The sequence below is a fragment of the Balearica regulorum genome, chromosome 14 (genome assembly GCF_011004875.1).
Source record: "Balearica regulorum gibbericeps isolate bBalReg1 chromosome 14, bBalReg1.pri, whole genome shotgun sequence".
Classification (NCBI taxonomy): domain Eukaryota; kingdom Metazoa; phylum Chordata; class Aves; order Gruiformes; family Gruidae; genus Balearica; species Balearica regulorum.
Genome location: NC_046197.1, coordinates 11,521,325 through 11,546,961, shown reverse-complemented (window position 1 = coordinate 11,546,961; position 25,637 = coordinate 11,521,325). Strand labels below are relative to the sequence as shown.

Below are 25,637 nucleotides of genomic sequence, written 5' to 3'. Positions count from 1 at the left end.
CTCGCGCCGGGGCTCCCTGCCCGCCGCCCGGGCAGTCGCTCGCGCGCGGTCGCTGTTCCAGCGTGGGCCCTCACCGCGCGCGGCCGGCGCGGGGCTCCCCGGCGGGCACAGGCCGGAGCACCGGGGGGCTGCGACCGCCCGCACGGCCCGAGGCGACACGCGGCGGCAACGCTCAACGCGCTCCCAGCCCCAGGCCGGCAGCGCCCCGGGCCCGCAGGCAGCACCGCCACGGGGCTGGGCCCCGATCCGTCCCCGCTGGGCACAAAGATGATTTTCTCTTTTTTTTTTTTTTGTTTTCTTTTTCTTTTTCTTTTTTTTTTTTTTTTTTCTTTTTCTTTTTTTTTTTTTCTTTTCTTTTTCTTTTTTTTTTTTTTTTTGTCCCAGGACCCTTTTCTCGCTGCAGGGCTACTGCTTTTCCCAGAGGAGAAGGGGGGTTTCCCTTCTGGTGCCCCTCCTAGAAACCCCGAGCTCCTTACCCCACCAACCTGGCAGCACCGCCAGGTCTGCCAAAGGCCACGGCCGCAGTGTCAGCACATCCCCTGAGCCCCAGGCAGACCTCTTGGGCCAGGGAGACACCACGGCTCCAAAAGAAACAGGCCCTACGGACGCTTGTTACCTTCTCCCCCACCCCAGCCTGTCCCTTGAGCACAGGAGGGCTTCACCCAGCATCTGCAGCTGCTCCAAGACCTCTCGCTGCATCTCCACGGCCATGCGGTGCACGTGGTGGTTGAAGCTGTTGTACATCATGGCGTTCTGGAACATGAGCATGAGGTCACGCTGGAACTGGACCATGGACTGAATATGTCCCTTTGACAGTCTTCTCTTTATGCTGGTTAAATCCATGGGTCTACAAAAAAAAAAAAAAAAAAAAAAGGAGAATTAAATTGCAACCCACAGCCAGGCATTCTTCAGGCTCTGCATGAACTTGCTTATTCTCGTTTCAGCATGGCCCTGAAAGCACAGCTATTTTCAATCAATTTTATTGCTCAGGACAAAGAGGAGGAGTGAGAAATGTTCTTTTAAGTCAGATGAGTAAGTTTAGCCAATGCGACACTTGCTATCCAATCAACTTGGCAGGTCATTAGCAGTCACCTCTAAAAAAAAATTTGATGTTGAGCTCCACAGAAGGAAAGCAGAGCGAGCCTAGTAATTAGTCTTCATGAAGTCAGTCCAGGTCTTAGTAGAGAAAGAAAAGTTACTAAAATAGGTATCTATTAAACCCCCTTAAAATCGAATGGTGCCACTAGCAAAAATAGCAGCGCTGATAAGGGGAACATGACGGAGAATAAATATTACTTCCCTTATTTTGACAGAATGAGAAAATGAATGGCTGCAGAGACGACAACTGTGACCAGAATAGAACATGATTCAGCTCTGAAAAATGCCCTTAATCTCTCTGGGAAATATTCTCATGACCCACTTCTCCACTGACAGCAAAACATCTGGGCAGCAAGCAGTGGATGAGGAGAGGGTATCAACTGAGGCACATGCATCCAGCATGGGGATAAGAAACTGCTGAGCTGCAGAAGCTCAGGCAAGGCTTACAGCTGCAGGACTGTGCCTGGAGTAAGTCAGCCATGCAACGCCAGCAAAGGGCAGACACAATTCCTATCAGCACTTAAGTAGGTGCAGGCTTCCAGGTTCTCATCACCCAGAAGGGAGTTTTAATAAAAGAAATCAGTGGGAGATGCTGGTGACAGCCCAACTCCGGAAAAGGAGAAATGAAAGCATCCCACTGGCCCTTTGGAAACCAGAGAAGGCAGAAAAAAACTGGAGAGAAATCAACTAGCAAGCAAGCACTTCCTCCACAGACTCACCTCTTCACCACATCCCTGTAGCCAGGGGCTTGTTTCTCTGACACCGCCTTCAGGAACGGGCCACTGTATCTAGAGGGACAAGCACAAAGAATGACTCTGTCCGCCTCTCCACCAAAGACATCACAACACGGACCAGTGCCTGCCTCTCCCTGCTTGCCGTGAGGGCCACGGCCGATTAGCAACAGTCAGTATCCGGTGGCTGGCACGACTCGCATGGGAGGAAGCCGAGCCCCTTGCTGAAGCTGGCTGTGCCAGCTGTGTAGGAAGCAACATTTGGGCTCTGCCACATTAAGCAAAGGAAATAAATATGCAGCGTTCTCTCCAGCTTTGCAGCACGCAGCTGTTCTTGCCGCAAGGACAGCCAGAAGCGAAGGCACAGAGAGACAAGTCAGCCTGTGGTGGCTGTCATGGAGGGGAGGACAAGGCCTGGTGACACAAGAGCTGGACGTCAGGGCGATGCGTTCAGCAGCCGTGTCAATCCAACCCTTTGCCCCCACATACCTGTGACTGGCTATCATCTTCCAGATGGACAAGAGAGTTCTTTTGAAGAGCAAATGCTGCGGGGGGTTCTCCCAGCTCAGCTGCACCCTGTGGAGGGAATATATTGCCAGATCATCACACTCGAGACAAAGTAGGAGGTGGCAATTCTGCTAGCACCCACCACATCCAACTGGATGAAATGCAGAGATCCTTTGCTGTAGCTACGCAAAGCCTCTCAGGGTGAGATGGTGGAAGTGTTCTGCATCTGAATGCACAACTAAACATCCAGAACGCAGGAAGATGCAGGGCAATAGGTGGAAACAAGATCTGAGCTGAGCAGCTCTAAAGGGCAGGATCAAGACGGACAGAAAAGCTCATGCTACTGTGAAATTCAGAACTTTACTGAGGTGGTTTTTATTCAGTTTTCTCATCCCAAGAAACTGTTTTTCCTTTGAAAGGCAGCCCAGCTGATCACACGTGTGGCAGAGCCTGCATATGACCAACATGCCTGCACCTGCTTAAAGGGGGCTGGTAATGCCTTTCTTAGGAGCTGGACTGGACATTGTCTGACAACGCATTAATGCCCAGCTCACACATGGCCTGGCTGCCTTGAGGAAACATGTATTTTCCACTTACTCTCTTATTTAATCTCTACTCTTCTCACTTCAGCTTAGGATCGATGCCCAAAAATGCCGGCAGATCCACAGAGATAGTACAAGTTATCTCCTTCCCTCCTGTTCTCCTCGGCCATCTCACCTTCCTGGAGGTGACCTGTGCCACACATTTGTTCTCATGTGAGACAACGGAAACAACCCTGTTCTGCTGTGTCTGCAAGAGAGCAGAACAAACTACTTACGGCTGCATGTTGGCAGGACTTGTGGAGTCCAGCGTGGGGACTGCGGAGGTGTTATCACCATCATCTGGATCCTGGGCCTGATTACTCATCTCCTGTGGCTGTGGCTCACCTAAAGCTTGTTCTCCAGGTGTCTCTTGAGTCTTGTCCTGAGGAGCAGAGAGGAAAAGTGAGTTATGGATAAGATAGCAGCCTATCACCTGAATTCCTTATCTAGAATGCAGCCTGCTGCACATCCCCTTTCTGCATCCAGTCTCAGCTGGGAGCTAGCTCACTCTGTTATTCTGGAGGATGATGTTTGACCTTATTCAGACCTTCACTGTGCTGCCCAGCACTCCACTAACAGCTGGGTGTGATCTCTTGGATCATAACCACCTCTGGCTAACACAGACACTGTGGAGCTGACTGGTGCCCAGTGTTTGTCTGTCTGCTTTTCTGGGAAGAGTTACGGATGTGAGAGGGCAATCAGGAGCTGAGGTAAGACTGCCTCAGGCTTGTTAAAGCTCAAATCACACATAACAGGATCTCCTAGAGTTCAACAAGGTCACGAAGTCCCACATGAATATGACAGAGAATAGACTCATCCAGGAAGGAAAGTGGTGCTGTTGGAGTAGTGATTTGCCAATAAAATGTAGAGAATGACAGGCGCAGGGAGAGAGGCCCTTCGGAGTCCAGAGGTGGGATTATGTGCAGAGGCACCTGAGAATTCCTCAACAGGAGATGTGAAGCATGGAGCACACTCCTCAGGAACAGTAGACACTGTGCTGTGTTTGGCTTTGACCACTGGGAAAACTGCAAGGAAACTCCTGGGAATAACACCATCCTGGCTGAAGAGGTGAAATGTGAGAATCCTGAAAGTTATTTCTGTCTCCAGTGTCTAAGTTTGCAAGGGAACAAATGTGAGTGTGGAAAAAGGGCACTGTTCTTCCCCGGCTGTCTTACCTGTCCCAGCAACACCTCGCAGGCTGGCTGCTGGGAGCCCACAGTCCCCCCCGAGACACAGGACTGATGTAAACCCAGGCTAGACGGTGCCTGCTTCCAAGACATGACAGTCTCCAGGGGCAGATGGTTATTGCTAGCACAGCCACGTGGGCCTGAAACCAGCCAAGCTGTGTGCTGCACAACACAGCAATTACAACAAGGCAAGTATTCCAGTCTTGCCTTAAACCTGAGAGCAGACTGCCAGCTCTCATGAGTCACCTTTACACTGCCAAGGAGCAATTCCTCCAACTCGCATCTGAGGGTTTGATCTCTAACAAGCTTCCTGTTCCTAAAGATACACAGCCATACATAAAAACCATCCTTCCTCTCATACATGTCTTTTGCATTCCCCTCCCTGCTGTCTCCTCCTGTGCAGCCCCATCTCTCCACTCAGAACCTAGGACTTCCCCATCTCTTCTAGAGCTGATTTCCTTCACTGCCTCTTGTCTCTCATCTAGGACCAGAGACTCTCTTAGGTCCACCTCTCCCCTACCTCTCTTCCTGGGAAGTGTTCTTTCTCATCTGCCAGGACGTGGAGTTGACTTTCGTCTGCTCCTGAGACTGCTGTCCTTGTGGTCTTTTCCTGGCACCTCACATCTTCCTCATCATCCTGCTTCCAAGGGCCACAATAACTCCACTGAGCCTGTGATGACTCTGTGCTGCTAATGCGGAGAGGTTCCATCATCTGGGTTACCTGCAACACAGAGATTTATTGCTTCACATTGTGAAGGCAAAAGGAAGAAGAAATAAGCAGCACAGATGCTATTTTTGTTTTCACTCACGAACGCCTTTCCATTTTTAGGAATCCTTGCAAAATATTCTGATGAAGCCCTGTGTTATTATTAACAGTGTCAGTTCACTGACATCTCTGTGCTTTAGGGTGAGCTGTGTTTTGGCAAAGCAGCTGCCTGGTTGCAGTGCCAGCTTTAAATGGGAGGAAGGGCGAGTCTTGGGACAGACAGCAACTGAACTCGGGGCATCTGTGTGTGGGGATGGTGGAGGCCCTAAAAGCTCTAATGTTTCATGAGGGCCTGAACTATGATGCCCACTTTCCTGTCATCCAAACAGCCCTACCTCTGAGAAGAACTGGAGAAGACTGTCCTCTTCACATGGCCTCTCTGCCTTTTGGTAGTCTTCACTGTCATCCCCCCAGAGAGGCTCACTGAACTCCAGCTCATGGTCTGCCTCTCGGCTGCTCTCTTCTAGCTTCCCCACAGCCACCTCTTCAGTATTCCTCCAGCTCCCCATGTCCAAATCCAAGCTTGAATCCCAGCTGAGAAGTGACTGGAAGTCACTGCTCTTCTCTGACTCGCTGGGAGGCTCCGTCTCAGACTCCCACCACTCCCAGGCATGGCCCATCTGCAAACAAACATAAAGAGAGAGACAGCAATTTCTTTGTACCCTGATCCAGAACTGCAGATCAACTGCAGATCCAGCTCATTTCCTGACAAACTAGAGAGCCGAAGCATGGGAAGGACTCCATGAGGCAAGAGCAGCCTACACCTGAGGCCACACTGCCATTTCAGAGCAACTGAATTTCAGGTTTTCTGTTGCTTTTGCTGTGCTGCCCAGGGGTTGGTGGGTTACTGTGCTCAGGGGATGCTGAGCTGGTTGGGAGCACGTGGCTCTGTCGCGCACTAGATGTTTAAGGTGCCAACGGCAGCCAGCAGCAAGCTCAAAACCAAGTCACGCCGGGGCAACGGAGCTACTGACAAACGAGTGAAAATCTAGTGACTCTGAGGACAACTCACTGAAATTCCCTTTGCTGTCCCATGAGAACTTTTTATAGTGGAAATAACTAACACCACAGAAACTTTGTTTTCAAAGTGACAGATGTTATTTAACTGGATGGTGATATATTGTCTATCATCTGAGCCAGAAGAATTATAACCATGCACAGTCACACACCAATGGGGTACAGTTCTACGCATTTGAGAAAATAAAAGTTAGCATTCTCTTAAGAAGGAAGAAACCATTCATTTCATCTCTGTTCATTAGTCCATGCCTAAGTGTCTTCTGCTGCATGAGTCCACTATGATTTCTCTAAGTCTGGGGAATTGCTTAGTCACAGTAACAAAGTAAATGGCTGTTAGAAAAATCTGTATCTTGCTACTGAACTCAGCTGCCTGGACGCTGTACCTATGGAGAATTCTATGCATTAATTAGCAGCGTCTTTAGAGTTTTCAGTTAATTATGTACAACCTAATTTTTCCAGAATTTTGAACAAGCACATTTCTCGCTGACTTCCTTTTGCACTCTCAGGACTGCTAGCACAGCTACAAATAAAGCTTACGCTGCATACCTGGGAGAAATAAGGAATCTGTTGGGTTTGGGATTAGAAAACTTGTTTGCTTATTTTATGATCTTACAAGCAGAGCTAGGATCCGAAAGGCCGTCCTTCTGAAACCTCTTTCAAAGTTAACTTCAGCAGAAGCAGATAAAATTTGATGAGGTAAGAGATAACATTACCTGCTCTCAGCTTCCAGCTAAAGGAGTTGGGCAAAGTGTGATTTCATCTGAAGAGGAACCCCACACCTAAAACGCTTTCCTGCACCATCAGCAGAGCTGGCTGCACACGCAGAACCAGCCACCACAGCTCAGCTGAAGAACAGAAAAGCCTTAGCCTGGGGTAATCCAATCACTCGTGATCATCCTTCCGTACTCCAGTTGAGAAGGATGAGCATTTTAAAATCAGGAAGCCCAGGGAACTTGGGCATAAGCACCGATTAAAAAGATCTTTGGCCTTATGTTCAGTTTGACTAAATCTTGGAAGACTCAAGACACCAGAACAGCAGCATTAGCGCAAGACAAGCAGGATGAGTGAAATAATTACAGACTGCTTAGTTCCATACCAATTCTCTACGAAAAATAAGGGACAAAAAGATACAGACTTCGACTTTTAATTAAGAACTGAGAGTTTTTAATTATGTTGGCTACATAAGTCACCAGCAAGGAATCATTATCAAATTGGAAAGTTTTAGTTCACTTTGCAGAGATCAGATGCTGCGCAACCCTTGCCGATATGAGAAAAAGCAGTTAGAAATAAAAAAGACGGCCTTTAAAAAGGAACTTACATGTCAAAACAAGAAAAATGATAAAAGCCTGAACGCTAGTAAATGAAATGTAGAATCCACAAAAAAGTAGGGAAAAAAAAAAAAAAGAAAAAAATTGAAGAACAATTTGCTAAAGACATAAAAGCAAACAACAACAAACCTCATCAAAAACATCAGGAGAGAGCTGCCAGATGATCAGTGGGGATGACGCATGATCAGTGCCAAACATCTCAGAGGAAAATAGGGCCAGTTGGAAAAACCAAATTAATCATCATTATCAGCAGTTGCCACACAGGAGATCGCACAGGACTTTCTCTTGGGATGGGTCTGAGAGACTGTTTCTAATTAAAATGTCAACAGGGGAGGTTTTACAACAATTTGAAGGAGGGAGTAAACCTTAGAACCAGTTGAGATTCACTTGTGAGTCCAAAAGAAGCTTAAATATAACATGACCAAACCTATGCCGTGTAACCTGTCATTTAAATTAGCCACAGCACAAGAAAAACAGAAAGATGCGATTGTTTTATCTGTCTGTAAAAGGGTGGATGTTGGGAGATGCAGCACGGTAAGCCTGAGCTCTGCACTAGGCAGATTAGAAAAAGTATTAGGAAGAATAGAATTAGTAGTCAGAGCACAAGATGAATTGGGAAAGAGGGAATGGAGCGCTGCGGAGGAAAATCCTATCTTAGATTTTTACAGATCTTAAACAGCATTAAAGGCTATTAAAATGTCACAGGACAACAGAAAAGGCTCTTTGAGGGAAAAATACCTGGTTAAGAGAAGAAATCAAGGGTAGGAATGAACAGCATTGCTTTCCATAACGAAAGCAAGTTACTAGTGGGCATGGTAAAGGTTCTCCCACGTGCCACAACTTCAGTTTTTCAACACAGGCAAAGATGGGGCAGTGTTACAGAGGACACAGAGCCAGACTTTTCTGTAGCCAGCAGCGAAAGGAGAAGAGGCAGTGATGACAAGCTGCACCAAAGGAAATTCAGACTGGACAGAAGGTAAATGTTCACTCCATGAAGGTGGGCAAGCACTGAAACAAGCTGTCCAGAGAGGTCAGGGGTTAGGGAATCTCCATTCTTGGGAAATTTTCAACACTTGACTAGGCAATGCTCTAAGCAACCCCATCTACCTCTGAAGCCAGCCCTGCTTTGAGCACCAGGCTGGACTAGATAAGTGCTCAGAGGTCCCTTCCAACTTAAATTATTCCATAAAATACCAGAAACCTGTAACTTTGTGCAATGAACTTAACCTGTAATCTCTGGAAACTGAGGCCATAAAAATTCAAATCAGAAATTTGTTCCCAATTTCAGTAGTGAAGGAAAATCAACCAGTAAGCAAACCAAAGGATTCTACATTTCTAGCACCAAACGTAGAGTGACTCTTGGTAGAAGTATACCTCAGCCAAGCATGGGACTCAACACATCAGGCATGACTAATTTCAACACTTGTGAAGATCAAGGTAAGGTAACAATCCCTCTGGTCTTAATCGCAATGACTCAGTTTCCTGCAACTTGTGTGTCAAAAAGCTGCACCCTTGTACTGTACACTCCCAGCTGCTGCAAACATCAGGAAGGGTTTTTTTGTTTGGTGTTTTTTTTTTTTCCCTTTGGAAGGTCATGGGGGCAAAAAATATGCAAGTTTCATCTCACAAGTTGTATGAGCAGAAAATAAGGTGACTTGAAAAGTGTCACAGAGAACATAAACCTCAGTTAAGCATCCATTTCCAGTAGAAACAGTTCACAATCTCAGATGTGAAGCCAGGTACTGGCATGCCTACAGCTGCTGGATCATAGATTTTCACTGACTTTACAGTCATTTTCACCCTTTACAGATCACTGGGGAAAGCATGTAAGGTTCATTTCAATACAGCGGTCTCTTAAGGAAAGCTCCAACAAGACTGTGGTAATTAACTTCCCATGGTTAGATCTTCTGTTTAACCACAACAGCGCCATATTCTCACACACGCAAGCAGGGAATCTTTCCCTCCATCCACACACTATGCAACATTCCCACAATTAACAGATTATCTGTAATGTCAAAGCTCTGCCGTGCTTGTGTGCTGTACGGATAACTGGAAGAGAGTTGCATTTGCAGATATTCAAGACAGGTATGCACGCTTGTACAAAGACAGCGTTCCTCACTGCAGAGAGCTGTGATGCTCAGTACACTGCACACCACACACTGGATTTGTTCCCAGACTTTAATATACATACACATTTACACATCACTAGTAAAAATCTGTACACTTCACATTACAGTACATACGAGCCACCAGTTGCTAGCTAACACCAGAACACTGATGAAGCCCAAGACGACTGCCCTAAAACAGGCAGGGGGGGCTAGTCTTCCCCTCCGGGGAAGTTTCTTTGGGTTACACATTCTGACGAGACATTGCTTTCCAGAGGGGCAAGCGAAGAAGGTGGGCCAGGTCCCAGAAACGGACCTCCAGCCTTTCTTCCTCTTCCAACAGCTGTTAACAGCATCTTGCTTGCACTCCAGCTCTGGATGCCAGGTGCTGGGATTTTCTGTCTGCCTGCAGCATCATTTCTTCATCTTCATGTCTGCCTCGATGGCACAGCGACGCCCTCTGGTGCCTCCGTCCTAGTTGCAAGGCAAACAAAAAGAGAGAGTTATGCAACCCTAAACGCAAAACACTTCCTCCAGCACTCGGGGAGGTAGGAACTGTGCATCTGGTAACAACTTTTCATGCCTTCCGAACAGGAGAAAGGGAAGCTATCCTAAGAAGGCTGGGGGAGGCCTGCCTGCAGACCTACCCAAAATTCACTCTGGACACAGCAGGGGTGCTGGGATTTGCAGCATCTCTGTGCACTACTGGCAGCCAGGGCAGAGAGAGGCAACAAGGCTCTCGCCCAGACAGATGCTTTTGGAGCCTGTACAGTGCAGGCTTTCTCCTAAGCGGCAGATTCTAGCTTGGCTCTTAAGATGGGAAGAGGAAACTGCTGACTAACCTACCTTATCAGCTGCTGATCCCTACGGGAAGTGCTCCTCCGGTTGAGTGACCCTGGCACTAGCTCCCTAGTTTCTCCGCACAGCTCCTTTCCATGAGTAGAAGGCGAGCTGAGAGCTTCCTTTGATCCGCTGCCCTCTCCCTCTGGCTGACATGCTGACTCTCCCGGAGTACTCCTCTGTCTTTAGATATATGCGAGAGAAAAAAAACAACTCTCCATCTTCCTCCCCTCTCTCCTCCCCACAACTCAGAGACTTGGGGTTTCCCAGAGGGAATATTTTTCCAAACACTTCCAGATCACCACAGGCACAGAGCAAGGTATTTCTGCGGCGTATCTTATTTGCTTTCTGGACCATGAATGATAAAGCAGTACACAGCTGACTCCTCACTTTCTCAACACCTTTTGTACTGTCTCAAACGTGCGGAAGGGGCAGCTGTATAAGCATGAGAGATGTAGGAACTACAGTACTGCACCACTTGGTCTGTCTTCCCACTTACATGGAAAGAAAGCAGGAGAGAAGTTGTGGAAAAAAGCAAAGGCAGATGACAAAACAAAAACACTTGGAACCAGAAGAAAAGACTGAAGCCCCTCCCGCTCACCCACGCTGAGAATAAGGGACTGAGATGTTTCTTCTCTAACATTCACGGTTGTACAGCCCCTAAGTTAAACACACACCGCTGCAATGCTAAGGATGCTGTGACAGCGCAGTGATCACCCAGACAAGGAGCAGAGCACACTGCCAGCAGTACCGCAGTACCTGCTGGAGCCTTTCAATACTTACAAAGAGAGAGAGAAGGAAGGCAGGAGAGCCCATTGGGACACTGTCCTGTTAAAAGGCCAAACAGAAGGACTTATCAGATATCAGATACGGAAATGCACACACCACATAGAAGCACTGAGCCCACACACGAGCGTAGAGAAACATGTGCCCCACTTCCCTTCCCGCATGGCATCAGTCTTACGCAGCAGGAACACAAAAACAGACAAAAGAGGGATACTGCAAGAGTCAGAATGCTAGGAAAGGGATATTCCCTCCTCAGCCGTGGCAAGGCCTGGCCTACCAAACAATCTCTGCACTGTGCAGTTGCCACTAGAACTAAGCAGGCAGTCCTTGCTGTCACAATGTTGTGTGCACCAGCTGAGAGCACTTGAGATCACTTAATCAGGTCTGGATGTGTCTTTACAGAAGGAAAAAGGAAATCTACACTGCTATTAGTTCAGATCAGTGTGGAAGTCAAAGGTTTTCTGGTGTGTTTTACACAGCAAACCAGACGGGAGTGATTCCCTGGTTCTAAAAATCTGAGTAGGAAGTGAAGAACATGGCACAGGCTAGTCTTCCAATTCTCTACACCTGCCCGCCATACCATGCCTCTTCCAATACTCTGTTCATTTCCCCACAGTTTTCATCACTTGTCTTTAAAAACAGGGAACAGAAGTATTGGGATTACAGAAATAATTCTTAAGACCTGCCTCTGGGATGCTGTACAGCTCCAGAGCTAAAATCTCATTGATCACTGGAAGAAAAATTTGTTCACATGAAGGTGCTGGAGCCACTGCAACCTCAGAAAACATTCTGCCTATCTTTGGTATGGGAACTTCATGCAGTACCGTGGGATTCTCCAAAAGATACCAAGCGCTGTTCCACAGAGTGCAGCATTCTCACCTTCTCTGAAGCATCTTGCTTGCGAGTGGAGTCTCGCCCACGCAGGCTCTTTGCACTGATCCCTGACTCCGATGTTTGCATGATCAGTTGTGTGGCCAGAAATTGCTGCAAGAAAACCACTCTGTTAAGATTCTCAAACAAAACAAGCTCAGTTAGTGCACGTCAGTTAACTATCACAAACCACGGGCAGGGAATGAGTGGGTCAGAAGCAGTTTCAGTTCCTTGTCTGCTGCTCAGAATAAGTTCCTCCATTTACCTCAGAAGCCACAAGTCCCGAGGAACTATAAAACCCCAGTTCAAATTTTGTTAGCCCTGCCAGTTGAGAGACTCTATTTCACAAGAAATTCTAAATGGCATATATTCACAGGACACAGTTTTATGTACACTTTAAACCAGCGTAAACCAGCACAGCCACCAAAAGAAGCAATCGCGTCCCTTGTCATTCACCGTTCTCATTGCTTGTTTCTGTTCCTGAACCACACCCTGGTTCTTGCTGGCCTAAGCATTTCCCTGAAGGAAATTAGATCTGAAATTGGTCTGGGCTGATCCTAAAAAAATATTTTGCTGTGTTAGTTTTATATTATCCACAATCTAGTTCACCGCAAACACCTGAGGTGGAGCAAGAGAGATGCAGGGAAAGATGGGACTACTTCACTGTAAGAGAAACTGTGGTCTTACATCCAGAAGTCTTTCCTATACCTATGGACCAAGGCAGATGCTCTGTCCTGCACTGGCCTCAGTCAGTACTTTACCTGGATCTGCTCCAAGACATCTCGCTGCATCTCCACCGCCATGTGGTACACGTCGTGGTCAGAGCTGTTGTACATAACTGCATTTTGAAACATCAGCATAATATCACGCTGGAACTCCGCTGTGGTTCGTATCAGCCCATTCTCAATGTTCTTTTTGATGGTAGATAAATCCATTGGCCTATGAAAGAAATGCAGTCAAAATAGCAACAGAAGTATTGAACTCTTTCCCCTCTCTTTTGCGAACAGCCCTGGGTCTGTGATGCGTCTAGTTAGACCACCCATTTAATTTAGCCAAACAGATTCTCCCCCATACAGGCTGTGTTCCCAAGTACCAAGGCCTTGGGTCAGAAGACACAAGCTGTCCAACAGCTACCATGAATGGTAACAATGGCGTGACAGATGCCTCAGGAAAGGCTTTTGCCTTCCCCAGGCATTGCTGAAGGAGACCCTGAGGAGCTAGAGCTGCAGCCACTGAACTGTTTAGGAAAGATTTTGGGGGCTAGGAGAGGATTCTGGTAATTCTTTCAGAGGAGTCCACTATCTGGGACGGTAAAAATGCTGATTAAAGAAGATAGGTCTTGGAATGTCAAAGACTAAATCCTTCCCTTGGATAGAAACTGGGAGAAGCAGATCAGTGACATACCACCTTACTGATAAAAAATGTTCTGTGTAAGTCAGTGTACTTCATTCAAAGACAGGACTGCATAAAGTCATGTATCTGTTACTGAAGATGACCTTTTTTTGGGAAACCTGTTTCTGACTGAGTCATGCCAGAAAAAAAATAATTTTCCAAGTCTTGCAGTCTGCATGGCAGCCAAAAACAACGTTGTTCCTGCCAGAAATCCCTGCACAAATATGCAAATATAGAGTTCTAATGACAGAAGACTGCTGAGACTCACCTCTGCACAATACTGTGGTAGCCTGGTGCTATATCATCAGTTACAGGCTGCAGGAAGACATTGGCATACCTGCGGAGCAAAGGAGTCCACTTAGTACCCTGTCCTTGCTGTTAAATATTTGTTTCATGCTCTCATGTTCATTTGTCTGCTACCAATACCAATATGATTCATCATCTGCCGGTACCAAGGCAGATGAGCCTCCGAGATGGGAGAGTGGAGACTTGTCTAGGATGAGTCACTTCTTTCTGCCAGTTCTCAAAATATCAAACTCACCTGTGATTAGCTGCTGCTCTCCAAACTAGCATGATGGCTTTCTTCCAGATCTTCTGGGCCTGTATTGCTTCCTGGTCCTCGCTGCACACTGAGCTGGGAAGAAAAGAATAGGGCTTCCTTCAGGAGTCTGCATACTGGCTTGGAGCAGAAACCTTGTGGTTTAGTTTATTTTGCCTTTGAGATGTCTATGCTAATCCACGCCAAAGACGGAAAGAAAAAAATGGGACCTGGTACTATGGTGCTGCCTGTATACTTGCACTTGTAAGCAAGGAGAACCAAATCATCAAATTCCCCCTTCAGACCCACTCAGTCAGCAAAAAAGAAACTAGAATCCTACGCTCCCTCCACAAAATAGTGTGGGATTCGCACCTGCGTGCCCAAGAGCTTCACTGATACTCACAACTGCGAGGAGGCTGGGCTGCTGGGGATGGAGTCGGCTAGCGTGTGAGACTGTAAAGGTGCATTATGGACACTGAAGCCATCATCGCTCTCACTCACAGGAGGTTCGTTATCCATCTCCGATAGATATCCCTCACCCTGATCTTCTTCTTTGGGTTCCTCCAAACTGGCAGCCTCACTGGCACCATCCTCATCGTCCTCTTCACCCTGCCCATCCTGAAACACAGAGAGTGTTCACGAGCCAGCTACAGCAGCAGCTCAGAGCCTCCAAAGCAACTATGGTTCTGCAAGCAAAGTGATTTTCCTGCTACAGCTGCTAACATACAGGCACTTTCACAAAATCCTACTCGCTCTACACTGTCCTGCCTCCCCTCACAGACACACACGTACACACAGCTTGCCTGCAGCAACCTCTCCTTTAGCTCCCTGCAGACTGCCCAATTCTCTTCTTGGTGCAGAAAGCTGAAAGCAAGCTTTGCTTTTCAGCAAATGGGAGCCAGGAAGCAGCACCAGCAGCGAGATGTTACTAATGAACCCAAGATGACTATAACCAACCCAGAATTACCTTAATCTGACTCCTAAACAGGGCTTGGGCCTCCTCCTTCATTGAGTCTGTGAAAGAAAGAAAAGCAGAAAGGTTGACTCTCCAAAGCAGTCTTTCCTACAAAAGCTCCTGCACCAATGCCTACTGTCCTGCAGTAATTACCACTGTTCCTACAAATATCTTTTCTCCCTCCTCCCCAAAAAACCTGAACCAGATCACTGACATCTATCCAGCTAATAATGTTGCATGTAAAAGATTTCCTAGCTGAATTAAGTTACCTGACAGCTCAAATTTGTGCTGAACATCAGCCTGTGAGGAGTCTTCACTCACATTTGGGACTTGTGGAGGGGATGAATCATCATCAGGTGGGGTCTGGAGGGAAGAGAAATGCACAAATCTAGATGTTTGTGTCAGCTTACTTCAGTGAAGGTGTGGGCACATCTCACTCACCCTAACCTAACTCAAGGCAGTGAAGTTCACTGAGCACCTTCCCAACAGCAATTCTGCACATGGGCGGGGGGAGATACACAAAAGTACTGCCTAAAGCAGAGAGCTTTTCTGCAGATCGAACAGATCAGCAGCATGACTCCCAAGAAAACAGTCAGTCACATTCATTGAAGGGTCACCTTCAACCCAGCAGTCATCATCCTTCCTCTAAACTTCTCTCCTACCTGCCACAACTGCTCTTTCCTTCCCCACACCAGTTCTAGACAGCCTCTCTGCTCACATACCTCTGTCTTCACTGTATTGTGCACTGCATCTTCTCCCTTGGCTGATTCTATCTCAATTTCAGAAGTATCTCCTGCTGCTACAGCTGCTCTTTGATCCTCTTCTACGTCTTGACTTCTAAGCTCTGCTGTTTCCGTCACTCTTGCAGTTGCTGGTATGGTTTCCTCAGGGCCCAGCTGATTCTGCTCCTGCTCTGCAGGTTCTGTCTTTATTTCTGATCCCAGCTCGCCAATGCCCATTAGGTCTCGAATTCCCTTTGCCTCTGGCTCCTCGCACTCCAGTCTCTCCTGCTTCACAGTCACAGACACTTGGGGTATCTGGGCCTGTTTCTCGTGCTCCTGACGAATTGAGTGTTCCCACGGGCCAGGCAGCGTCTGAGGGTCATCAGTATCTTCGCAGAAAGAAGACAGAGCAGCTTCAACAACTGCTGCATCCAGGACTTCGGGGTGATCGTCTACCTTTATTGCCAAAACAAACACACAGCAGTGCAGGCCAAGGTCAGAAAGAGGGATTAAAATAAAAGTTCATATTATTTGGTAATGAGACAATTGTGGAAAACCCAATGTACTGGGTTTACAAAGTTGCCTTTCGCAGCCAGACTTGTATCACTCCCTGCGGAGTGTCCTGTGGAGCTTCAGTTTCAGAAATACAGCAGCACTCCTTTCAGAAATACAGCAACACTCCTGGAAAGTATGCTGCGAGCAGCCCTCATTTGTCTGCCAGAGATGTGACCCAAACCCTACCCGACATGAGGAAGAAAGAGTTTTCTTTCTGCACTCTGAAGAGAAGCACCAGGCTAAACGTGGCAAACTAGCAGCAGCGGTGTCACAGGGTCACTTCCTATTGATCTGAACAACGATGGTGAGAATGTGCATTTTGGAATAGTTATTTCTTGCTTGTTTAAACTAACTAAATTGGTGAACAGTAATCACTTGACATTAACCTAACTGAATGTGGAGCAAAAGGCACTGGCACTCTGCTTTGCCCGTTTACCTTGTCCTCAATGATGGCTATAATATTTCCAACAGTATCGAAGTCCAGCTCTTCCCCCGTATAGGACACCGCAATATCCATTTTCTCAGCCAAATCCAGGTCTTCTTTCCCATCCATGCAGTGATCTTTGGAAGACCCTGCAGCGCTGCCAGCCCCAGAACCCAGGCACTCTTTCTTGATGGAATCAATGATCATGGATATTTCACTGCTGTCCATGGACACTGTCACAGTATGGGAATCAGACACTGCCTCCATGGAAACACAGGCTTCCGGCTGGCTCACTGCACAAGGATGAGAGTGACAATCAGAGACCAATCTGGAGAAGTCAAGCCCACATAAACAAATACTGCAGCGGATAAGATGAAGCACCAACCGCAAGTATCTCAGCTCCACCCACACCACCAAGGCTTAGAAAAATAAAAGACAAATACAGGTTTGCTTTCCCACAGTAGCAACAAAGTGAGGTTCCAGTCCTTGAACCCCAGTCCAGCAACATACCACTAGCACCCCCCGACCCAGCAAATCCTGTTTAAAACCATCGGTTTACTCCAGAACCCAGCCATAACCATGCTTTCAGCAAGGATGGCGAGTTTGAGGTAATAAAAGGCCAGCTGAGAGCTCGCTGGGTGCCAATCCCAAGGGAAGTTCTGCTTTCCAGCAGTACATGACCTACGAGTGCGTAGTTCAGGAACGCACCTGTGGCTACGCTTTCTGGAGCTGCAGCTGGTGGCACAACGGATGGTGCTGACAGCGTGGGCATCATGACAATGGTTGCCTGAGACACAGGCTCTACGGGGGGTGGCAGGAGCTTAGCTGGAGGTTCGCTGGCAACAGCGGAGAAGGAAGCAAGAGGTGAGGTGAACTGTGCAGGACCAGCTTCTAAAAGCCGGGAAAGCGTAGGAGCACCTAACAGAGAGTAGAAGGGAAAAGCACATGAGCAAGAAGCAGCCACCACTGAAGTCCACAAAGCCACCACTGGGCTCTTCACTGTCTGGTGGCTTCTTCTGGGAAAAGACACTGAGAGGTACCTATAAACAGTCCCAAAAGCTATAGGGAGAACCTGCACCTAAAATGCATGACTCCTTTGTCCGTGCAGTCTGAGATAGAATCATGTGGACTATGGGACACTGTGTTCAATGTAAAGGCTGGACAGGGTAAGCCACACCTGAAGAAAGATGCCTTTCCAAAGGCTCATCCCAATACAATTACGGGAAATCCAAAAACCAGTGCTGAGAGAGCCACACAAGGTAAGCCAAGATAAACAGTTATCACAGGAGCTGGAAGGGAGCAGAGGGGATCTCTTTGCAGGTCTTTCCTGGAGAACTCCTCTTATTTCAAAGGCTGCCACTCAGCTGTAACTTCCAGTCTGAATTCACTGAACTGTCTGGACCAAATCAACAGGTCTTAAAGAACAGACATGGATAAGGAAAGTGAGGTTATTCATACAGAATTATATACGAATGAATAGCATAACTCCTCAGTTCCAAACAATGTGATTAAACCACTGGTTAGTGTGAGCTGAGAAGAAATTTCACCATAGGCAGGTTGTTCTGAAAAGGCCCAATGCAAAGACTCCTGCACTGTCTCTCTCACCCCCTGCTCTGTGGAACTTACTCTGGAGCTCACAGTCCAGTGTGGTCTAATCCTCAACAGACCTCTAAGCTAAAGCAGAGGTAAGACACACAAGTTCCCAGATTCACAGGGAGCTGCAGTTTGACACATTGGGAACTGGATACTGGACCTATTTCCCCAACTCCCTGTCAACTAACCCTTTGCTTCTACACTGAAATGCCTGGTATTAGCCAGTGTCAAAACAAGAAAACTAGACTGCACGGACCAGGATCGAATCAAGTCTAATTGTTTCAGTCATTTTAGATCAAGGCACTCTTTTTTCTGTAAGGATTAGGATCTTAAAAAAAAGTAGGGGTGAGAGGGACGGGGGTACAGAAATAGGAATACAACTTGTAAAGAAGCCCCAAAACCAGCCAGGCTAGATGTCCTTCACCTCTCTCCAAAGAGAATTCATAGAACAGTCTGAAGGTATATCTGAAGGGAGAACTGTACAGGGAGAGTCCCGAGTTACCTGAAGCAGCAGGAGATGCAGGGACAGCACCAGGTGCCGACTGCATTTCCCCGCTGTGCAGCACTGGAAGGACGCTTCCTACCTCCAGCAGGACTCCTGAGCTGTTCATGTGACCAGAAGCCACTGCCATTTCGTTTTCACCAACCTGCCAAAGGAGGACACAACTGAAATTCCTGGACATACCACCACATCAGTGATTCTCTGCCCAATATGCACCTCCAAGAATATGTCCATCATTTGCTGCCTCAGCATTTCTTCTGCACTTTTTGTCCAGTCTAGCCCCTGCCTGAGGCCCTGTATACAAGTGCACAACATGACAGTCGGAAGCTAGTTGTTGTTCTTCAGCTACAGTACAGCTGCAGTGCCACCTTCCTGTGGAGTGAGGCCAAATACATCATTTGCTCTACCTTAGTTCCTCTGTTCAAGGACCTCACAATCCTTCACAGATACCAGTCTCTCTATCCTCTGAGATGGCAAGGAATTATCCCTTTTTTTCAGCTGAGGGAAACAGAAGCACCACAATGGAAAGTAACTCTATCAAGGTCACAGAGTAAACCTATGATGGACCTTGAAGCAGATATAAAACAGTCCTGCTGACACAAAGAAAACCCACTCTGCCACAGCCATTACCTTTCCTTGCTCCACCCTATGTTACATCGCACCCTGCCAACACAGAACCCATGGAGCATTTACCCTAGCTAACAAAGAGAAAAGATCCCAAATCTGACTATCAAAAAAAAGCAAGTCAACAGCAATACACCTATTCCATCACACAAGCACCAACACAGGGAACCTGTGCCACGGGCAGGCTGATGGCTGCTATTTTCAGACTGGGCTCTGAATGCTGTCAGCAATGGTCGGCCTCCTCAGACTTCCAGAGTCACCAACACCAGAAGTGGGTTGTCATCACGGTGATTTTAGTAACTGTCTACAATTAGGAGAAAACTGAAGCACTTCAATATTGGTCATAAACCCCATTAAAGGACTCCCTACTCCCATGCTAAGACCCAAATATTGAAACTCAACTTCCTGCAAGATGTAAAGACAAACTGTGAGCCCAAAGTAGAAATCATGAAGAACACCTTCATGGAGGCTGATCAGGATGCTGCTGACTAACATGCTCCCTCCCTGCGGGAGAATGATTTCCTTTAGCAAAGCCTGCAACTCCAACTCCTCACGACTGAGGGGGAATAGCCAGTCCTATGTGCTGAATGATCCCCGCAGTCCCGCACCTACAGCACTGCTGGGAAAGGGTCCCACCTCTGTGGCTCACAGGGGTAATTATATCTCTCAGATATCACTTCTGTTGGGACTCTCACAAAACTCTTATGTTTTTAAAAAGCCTTTGCAGCTCCCCCTTTTTCAGTGGGAGAGTCTGGAGCAAATTGTTTGTGTGGTTGCATATACGAGCAGAGAGCTCCATACCAGCCTGGGGCTTGTGGGCAGGAGACTGCCCTTCTTCAGCAGCTCTGAGAGCAGAGGGGAAGGAGGCGGAGTTGCTTTTTGTCCTAGCATCTTTTTCTGGGGTGAATCATCAGTGACTGGGGTCATGGGGGCATCCAGGGGAGCAGAGCCTGGAGGGGTGTCAGGGATTCCAATGAAGGAGGCAACTGGGGTGCTGGGCAATGTCCCTGGAGTGACCTGAGAAAGAGAAAAACCACACTGTTCAAAGCCACACTCCACCACACGGACTAGCCCCACTTGCTCCTTCCCCCAAGAGCATTGATCCAGCACACCACAGACACCTACTCCATTCACTCACTACACCTACTCCAGGCATATGCTTTCACCCTTTCCCTGCCCTGTAGCGCCATTTCCCAGGCACACACAGAAGACTGCCTGGCCAACCCAGTGACGCCCCTACGTAGCCTTTGATCCAGGCACCTGATCATCACAGACATGGAAGAGGACACGTATCTCGAGCAGCACTGTACATCAACCACACTACAGCACTACCACAGCAAAAAGTCTGCAAAACAAGGCAAGGGCTTCTCCCCAGGCTCCTTTTCCATGACGGACGCAGAGCCCCATGTCCCAAGCTGGTCTTTCCCTCTTACTGTGAGAAGGATCCTTACCCCTGGACTGGCCTCATCCACAGCGGGCTGAGACAGATCTCCCAGAGCATAGTCTCCCCCTGGGGAGGTGGAGCCTGCAGGGGAGCGAACCATCACACCCGTTAATCGTCGTGGTGGATTCTTAATGGCCTGACGAGCTGGAAGAGAACAGAACAAAAAGTGAGATTCCTTGACTCCATCTTGGACAGTCTCCCAGCGTTACCTCTGACTTCATCCTAAAGAACCCCAAGAAAACAGTTTATATTGTAGGAATTTCTTGCACCACACTAGGCTCAGTAATGCTCTTTAATTTCAGACTTCTGTAGCAGTTGGGTATTCACCACCTCCCACCACTGGCAGATTAGTTCACTGAATTGCCCCAAGAATTAGAAATGAATTAAACATTCAGAACAAATCTCTCTTCCTTTTATCTTCAGACAACAGTAAAACTATAGGGAAAACTAAAGGGGTGAAAAGCCTGACATTCTAACGGAGAGCTCCTTGCTAATCCTGCTTCCTCTTAGATATACCTTTCCTACAGAATTGGTTCTCTTCTGAGAAGTCTCTGCATTTTGCCCCGTTACAAACACAGTGCTGGAAAGAGAATATAATTCTCCTTTCCAACTCCTAGGGTCAAGGAATTCCTGAACAGGTTTTAACAACACTTAAATATTTCCCAAATGTTCTTATGAACATAAGCATCTCTCTCTGAGGAGGAGGAAGTAAGCTCATTTCCAGCTTACCCTGATAAGCAGCATCTGTAGCCTTCCTCTTCACTTCTGCCTCCTCCTCCTCCATTTTTTTCTTTCTGTATATGGAACCAAAACCTACTGTCACACAGTGTCCCACTTCCCCTTAGTTCCTCCCGCAGCTTACTGCCCCCCACCCCGTTATCTCCAGACAACAATGTCCTGCCTCTGCGGACTCAGGCTCAATTCCGCTGAGGAGGGAAGTAGTTGGAGGCCAGAGAACCACACACTGGGCAGGAAATTTCACATCCAGCCGATTATCAAAACGAAGGAGGCAAGCAAGCCATCATCAAGCTCTTCACTGAGAGACTCCAAACGATGTTCCACACAAGCTGGTGCCCCCCAGTCTAAACTAAGCCCACCCTCAGAGGCCAAAGCATCTGCCCAGCTGCCCTGTTTCTCTTAACCCAATGTATGCAGAGCAAGAGGTGTCTGACAAACACATGGCTTCAGGCAACTACAATCTCAGAAGAAAGCATAACATGGAAATAATGAAATAACCCACATCATGATCTCATTGCACAGCTCCTCCAGTCTGTTATCCATGTGTCCAGCCTGGATCAGCTCTGCATCCTTCTTGAGTTGCCTGTAATCAGAAAATCTTCTTACTTACTTACTTATCACTGAACAACATGCCCCAAGCATCACCCCACTTAGGCCGCTTTTTCAAGACAGGACTTTCAGGTGTGCCACAGCTTAATGCCTCTGCCACATACCTGTATTTCTCCTGCGTTTCTTTAATCATTTTCTTCAACTCCTCAACTCGTTCTGCAGTCAGTTTCCGTACAATAACATCTTCCACAGTTTCCACAACTTCTCCCTTCTCGCCACGTTTTCTCCTGTAGAGTAAGAGAAAACCAAAACAGTTCAGACATGAAACACAGAAAACCCCAGTTCTCCTTTCATAAATGGCTGCTGTCTGTCATCCCTGACACAAACATGCACCAAAAAAAAAAAAATCAACCTCTTCCAATTTCTCTTAAGTGATACTGGACAGCACAATGTTCAAACAAACTCTTCTGAAGTTTATCTAATTCTTAAACACACCCAGTGTTAAAGATTTCAGGAATAGATTAAAGATGCAAGCCCACTGCAAATTCTCAACCTGAAAAAAACCCAATCACTCAATTTCAGAGAAGCTTCTTACTACCCATGAAAAAACATCTATTTTTCTTCCTCAGTAAGTCCACTAAGTCCCGTGTCTTTGCAACTCTAGTGCTGAAGATAATCCAGCACCCTCACAAACAAATACTACTTTTAAACATCCTGCCTTTAATTTCATTTGATGTGAATTCTCAAAACAAAATGCCTGGATTTAGGAGTGAGAAATCTGAGACCACAAAGCTGTAGCGATAGCATTGATAAAAAAAAAAAGAAACACTGCCAAAGAGACAAATACAAAACGTTTCCCCTTCTCACTCTTGCTGTCTTTTCTACCCCTGTTCTGAAGGATAATTTTATGTGTAAAGCTTCTGATCAGTAAGACTAATACGCAGAGTTTTATTCCAGCCAAATAAACGTTTCTTTTTCCTGCATTGTCTCCAAATGCACACTGGAACTCTTACAAATGGAGCTGTGGCAAAGAGACCCTGATTACCCTGCCACGTATTGTAACGACAGTAGGCGCACATGGAAGACACTGACAAGTACAGAGTGACCAGTTTTAGAACCATGTAATACTGAAATACCTGGGTCTTACGAAAAAGGGGAGACAAGATAAGGAAATATGGGAAGCATGTTCTAATACCTTGGGCTTGCCTACCTCCCCCCTCTGCCATACTCTGGTCCCAATGTCCACAACAGAATCTCCTCATTCCTGTACGCTCCTTTTGGGAGGAGCACTATCAAGTCCTTTGCTGTAAGAACTGACGAGTCCACCCAAAATTGCTGCAGACTGCAGCAAAAAAATGAGACTGCACTCATTTCAGACTTTGTACTCACTTAGGGGTCTCCGTAGTCTCCAAGAGCTCCGAATACTGAGATGCACAGTGCTAAGAAGAAACAAAGAAAGTTAGAGGACACCAAAGAGTTGGCTTCAGCAAACACCTATCAACAAAGCCTACAGCACACTTATTCCTACTTCTTCAGAGGTCTCACGTGTTACAAACGTATCTGACAGTCTTCCCCCATGGCTATAATTTAACACAGCTCAAAGTGAGGAAGCATATTCACTCTTTTACTCTAGCACTGCCCAGGCTGATCTTCAAAACAAAGCCAAAGAACAGATGCTCCCCAACTAACAATTCAGAAATCAAAGCAAACAAGCATGATTAAGAAAACGGTAGCTGTAATGTTTCTATCTGCGAACAGGAACCAAAATATTTCAATGGAGAAGACAAAATAACATTATCTCAAGGCCAGTTTCATAGCTTAACAGAAACAGTAAGCAACACAGAAACCCCAACATCTCTGCCCTTGATTCTCTTAATCTCTTTCAGTCCCTTATACAACAAAAATCTCAGGCACTTGCCCAAACAGCAGGACACACCAAAATATATGGGCATTCAGACATTCCTGGGGCAAGGAATTCCATAGTTTAATTACATGTCCGGTAAAGAACAATCTCTTTAGCTTTGCTTTGAACATGCCTCCTGTTAGTCTTACTTAATAGCCTCTAAATCTTGTATTGGACAAAGCACTGAACAATTAATCCTTGTTCATTTTCAACATGCCACTTCTGATTGTGCAGATATCTGTCATATTCCCGTCAGTCATCTCTTTTTTATGTTAAGGGTTCTACCTTACTTAGCCATCCCTTCATGTCTTTGATCATCCTTATCTTTTCCTTAACTTTATCCAACTGTACTCTAAGCTCAAATTTAATTTCCAAAACAGGGAAAAGTATTTAATCTGATTTAAATAAAACTTATTTTTTAAAAAATTAATTTCTCTATCTTTTTTAAAAACAAGAAATACATTCTCTTAGGCAGCTGTCTCACATATCCCACACAGAATTCGTTTTTTCCAAGATTCAAATGTGAGTATCTTACCTTTTGGGAAAACCAGTCAGGTGGGCGTCCTGGCTCTGCAAAAGGTTTGATAGCTCTGCTGACTGAGACCCTACAGGAGAGAAACGGCAAGTCACTGCCAACTTATTTTCTTCCCCAACCAACATTCTGACCTGCTTTGACATTCACCATTGAAGAGCCCCCTCTGAACACAATGAACTTGCCGAGGAGTTGTTACGTTTGGGAATTATTCAAGTACAGCCCTTAGACTCAAAAATATTTGCCTGCTCCTAATAAAAAAGCAGCTTTACTCCCTTGCTTTTTAAAGCAAGTTTCTAGCTTCTGACGACACCATTACATTTCCACAAAAACCTAACTTTGGTGAGGTGAAGAAGGCAGCAAAACAGAGCTACAAGTTCAGAAGCAGTGCACAGGAACGTGTTATCAAATATCCTTCCTGGCCATAACTCACCTCTTCCAATTTATGAACATGTCACTCTTTGTTCTGATTAACACGCTTCTGTTTTCACGCAGTAGTTATGACAGAAGCAAAAAGACTGTCAGCGTACGCCTCTACTACCTCCACCTCCAACAGCCCCATCCTTGTTGCGAGCAGAAAGCACACAGAAAGCAGAAGTGGTTCCGAGTAGCTGTCGCCCAAGGAAGCGGCGGTGTGAGCAGCCGCGCACCGGTACAGCACACAGCCCGCCCACACCCGAAGGCAGAGCGGCGCCGGGCCGGCTCGGCCCCCTTACCGCGCCCGGGCCCCTTACCGCGCCCGGCCCCCTTACCGCGCCCGGCCCCCTTACCGCGCCCGGCCCCCTCACCGCGCCCGGCCCCCTCACCGCGCCCGGCCCCCTCACCGCGCCCGGCCCCCTTACCGCGCCCGGGCCCCTTACCGCGCCCGGGCCCCTTACCAGTTCTGGTCCCCGCTCCGCATGACGGACGAGGCCAGGCAGAGCTTCTCGCGGATGGACCAGGGCTCCGTGGGGCCGGCGCTCAGCAGCTTGTGCTCTGCCGGGAGAGGGGCAGGAGTGCGGGCACCCGCCGGGACCCCAGGCCTGGGACCCCGCCCCCGACCGCTGGCCCCGCCCCTCCTCGCGGCCACACCAGCCGTGGCCCCGCCCCTCCCCCCAGGGCCGTTGGCCCCGCCCCTCCTCGCGCCACCGTTGGCCCCGCCCCCTCCCTTCGGAACGGCTCAATTTTCATCGGGCCGTTCCCCTACCCCCTTCAGTCCCAGCCTCGCTACCGCGGGCCGCCGCCGCTCCGTCGCCGCCGCCCACCCGCTCCCCGCCGCCTCTCCCGACAGGTCCCGCACTCACTGCCCGTCCCCGCCGCCATCTTCCCCGCCCGGGCCGAGGGAGGCAGGGCGGAGCCGCGCGCAAAGCC

General features: G+C 47.6%; 1 protein-coding gene across 3 annotated transcripts; it reads right to left on the bottom strand.

Moving 5' to 3' along the window:
• Positions 1–523: 523 nt before the first annotated feature.
• On the bottom strand, positions 524–25,636 carry BRD8 (bromodomain containing 8). 3 transcript variants are annotated; one of them, XM_075766103.1, is made up of 27 exons: positions 25,571–25,636; positions 25,166–25,262; positions 24,291–24,360; positions 23,242–23,291; positions 22,017–22,139; positions 21,806–21,886; positions 21,295–21,359; positions 20,573–20,709; positions 19,923–20,138; positions 18,498–18,642; positions 17,111–17,320; positions 16,415–16,695; positions 15,424–15,879; positions 14,971–15,064; positions 14,714–14,760; positions 14,150–14,364; positions 13,750–13,842; positions 13,477–13,545; positions 12,578–12,755; positions 11,826–11,930; positions 10,944–10,988; positions 5,206–5,490; positions 4,625–4,825; positions 3,154–3,299; positions 2,319–2,405; positions 1,818–1,886; positions 524–847 (listed from the first exon to the last, which is right to left on the bottom strand). In XM_075766103.1, exons 1-27 carry the CDS (start codon positions 25,587–25,589, stop codon positions 613–615), a joined length of 3,819 nt encoding a protein of 1,272 aa, XP_075622218.1. In that variant the 5' UTR covers positions 25,590–25,636; the 3' UTR covers positions 524–612. The 3 variants fall into 3 exon arrangements, with proteins under 3 accessions (XP_075622218.1, XP_075622216.1, XP_075622217.1); XM_075766101.1 differs by lacking the exons at positions 524–847; positions 1,818–1,886; positions 2,319–2,405; ... (1 more) ...; positions 4,625–4,825; positions 5,206–5,490 and adding an exon at positions 9,380–9,794; XM_075766102.1 differs by lacking the exons at positions 524–847; positions 1,818–1,886; positions 2,319–2,405; ... (2 more) ...; positions 5,206–5,490; positions 17,111–17,320 and adding an exon at positions 9,380–9,794.
• Between the last annotated feature and the right edge of the window lies 1 nt (position 25,637).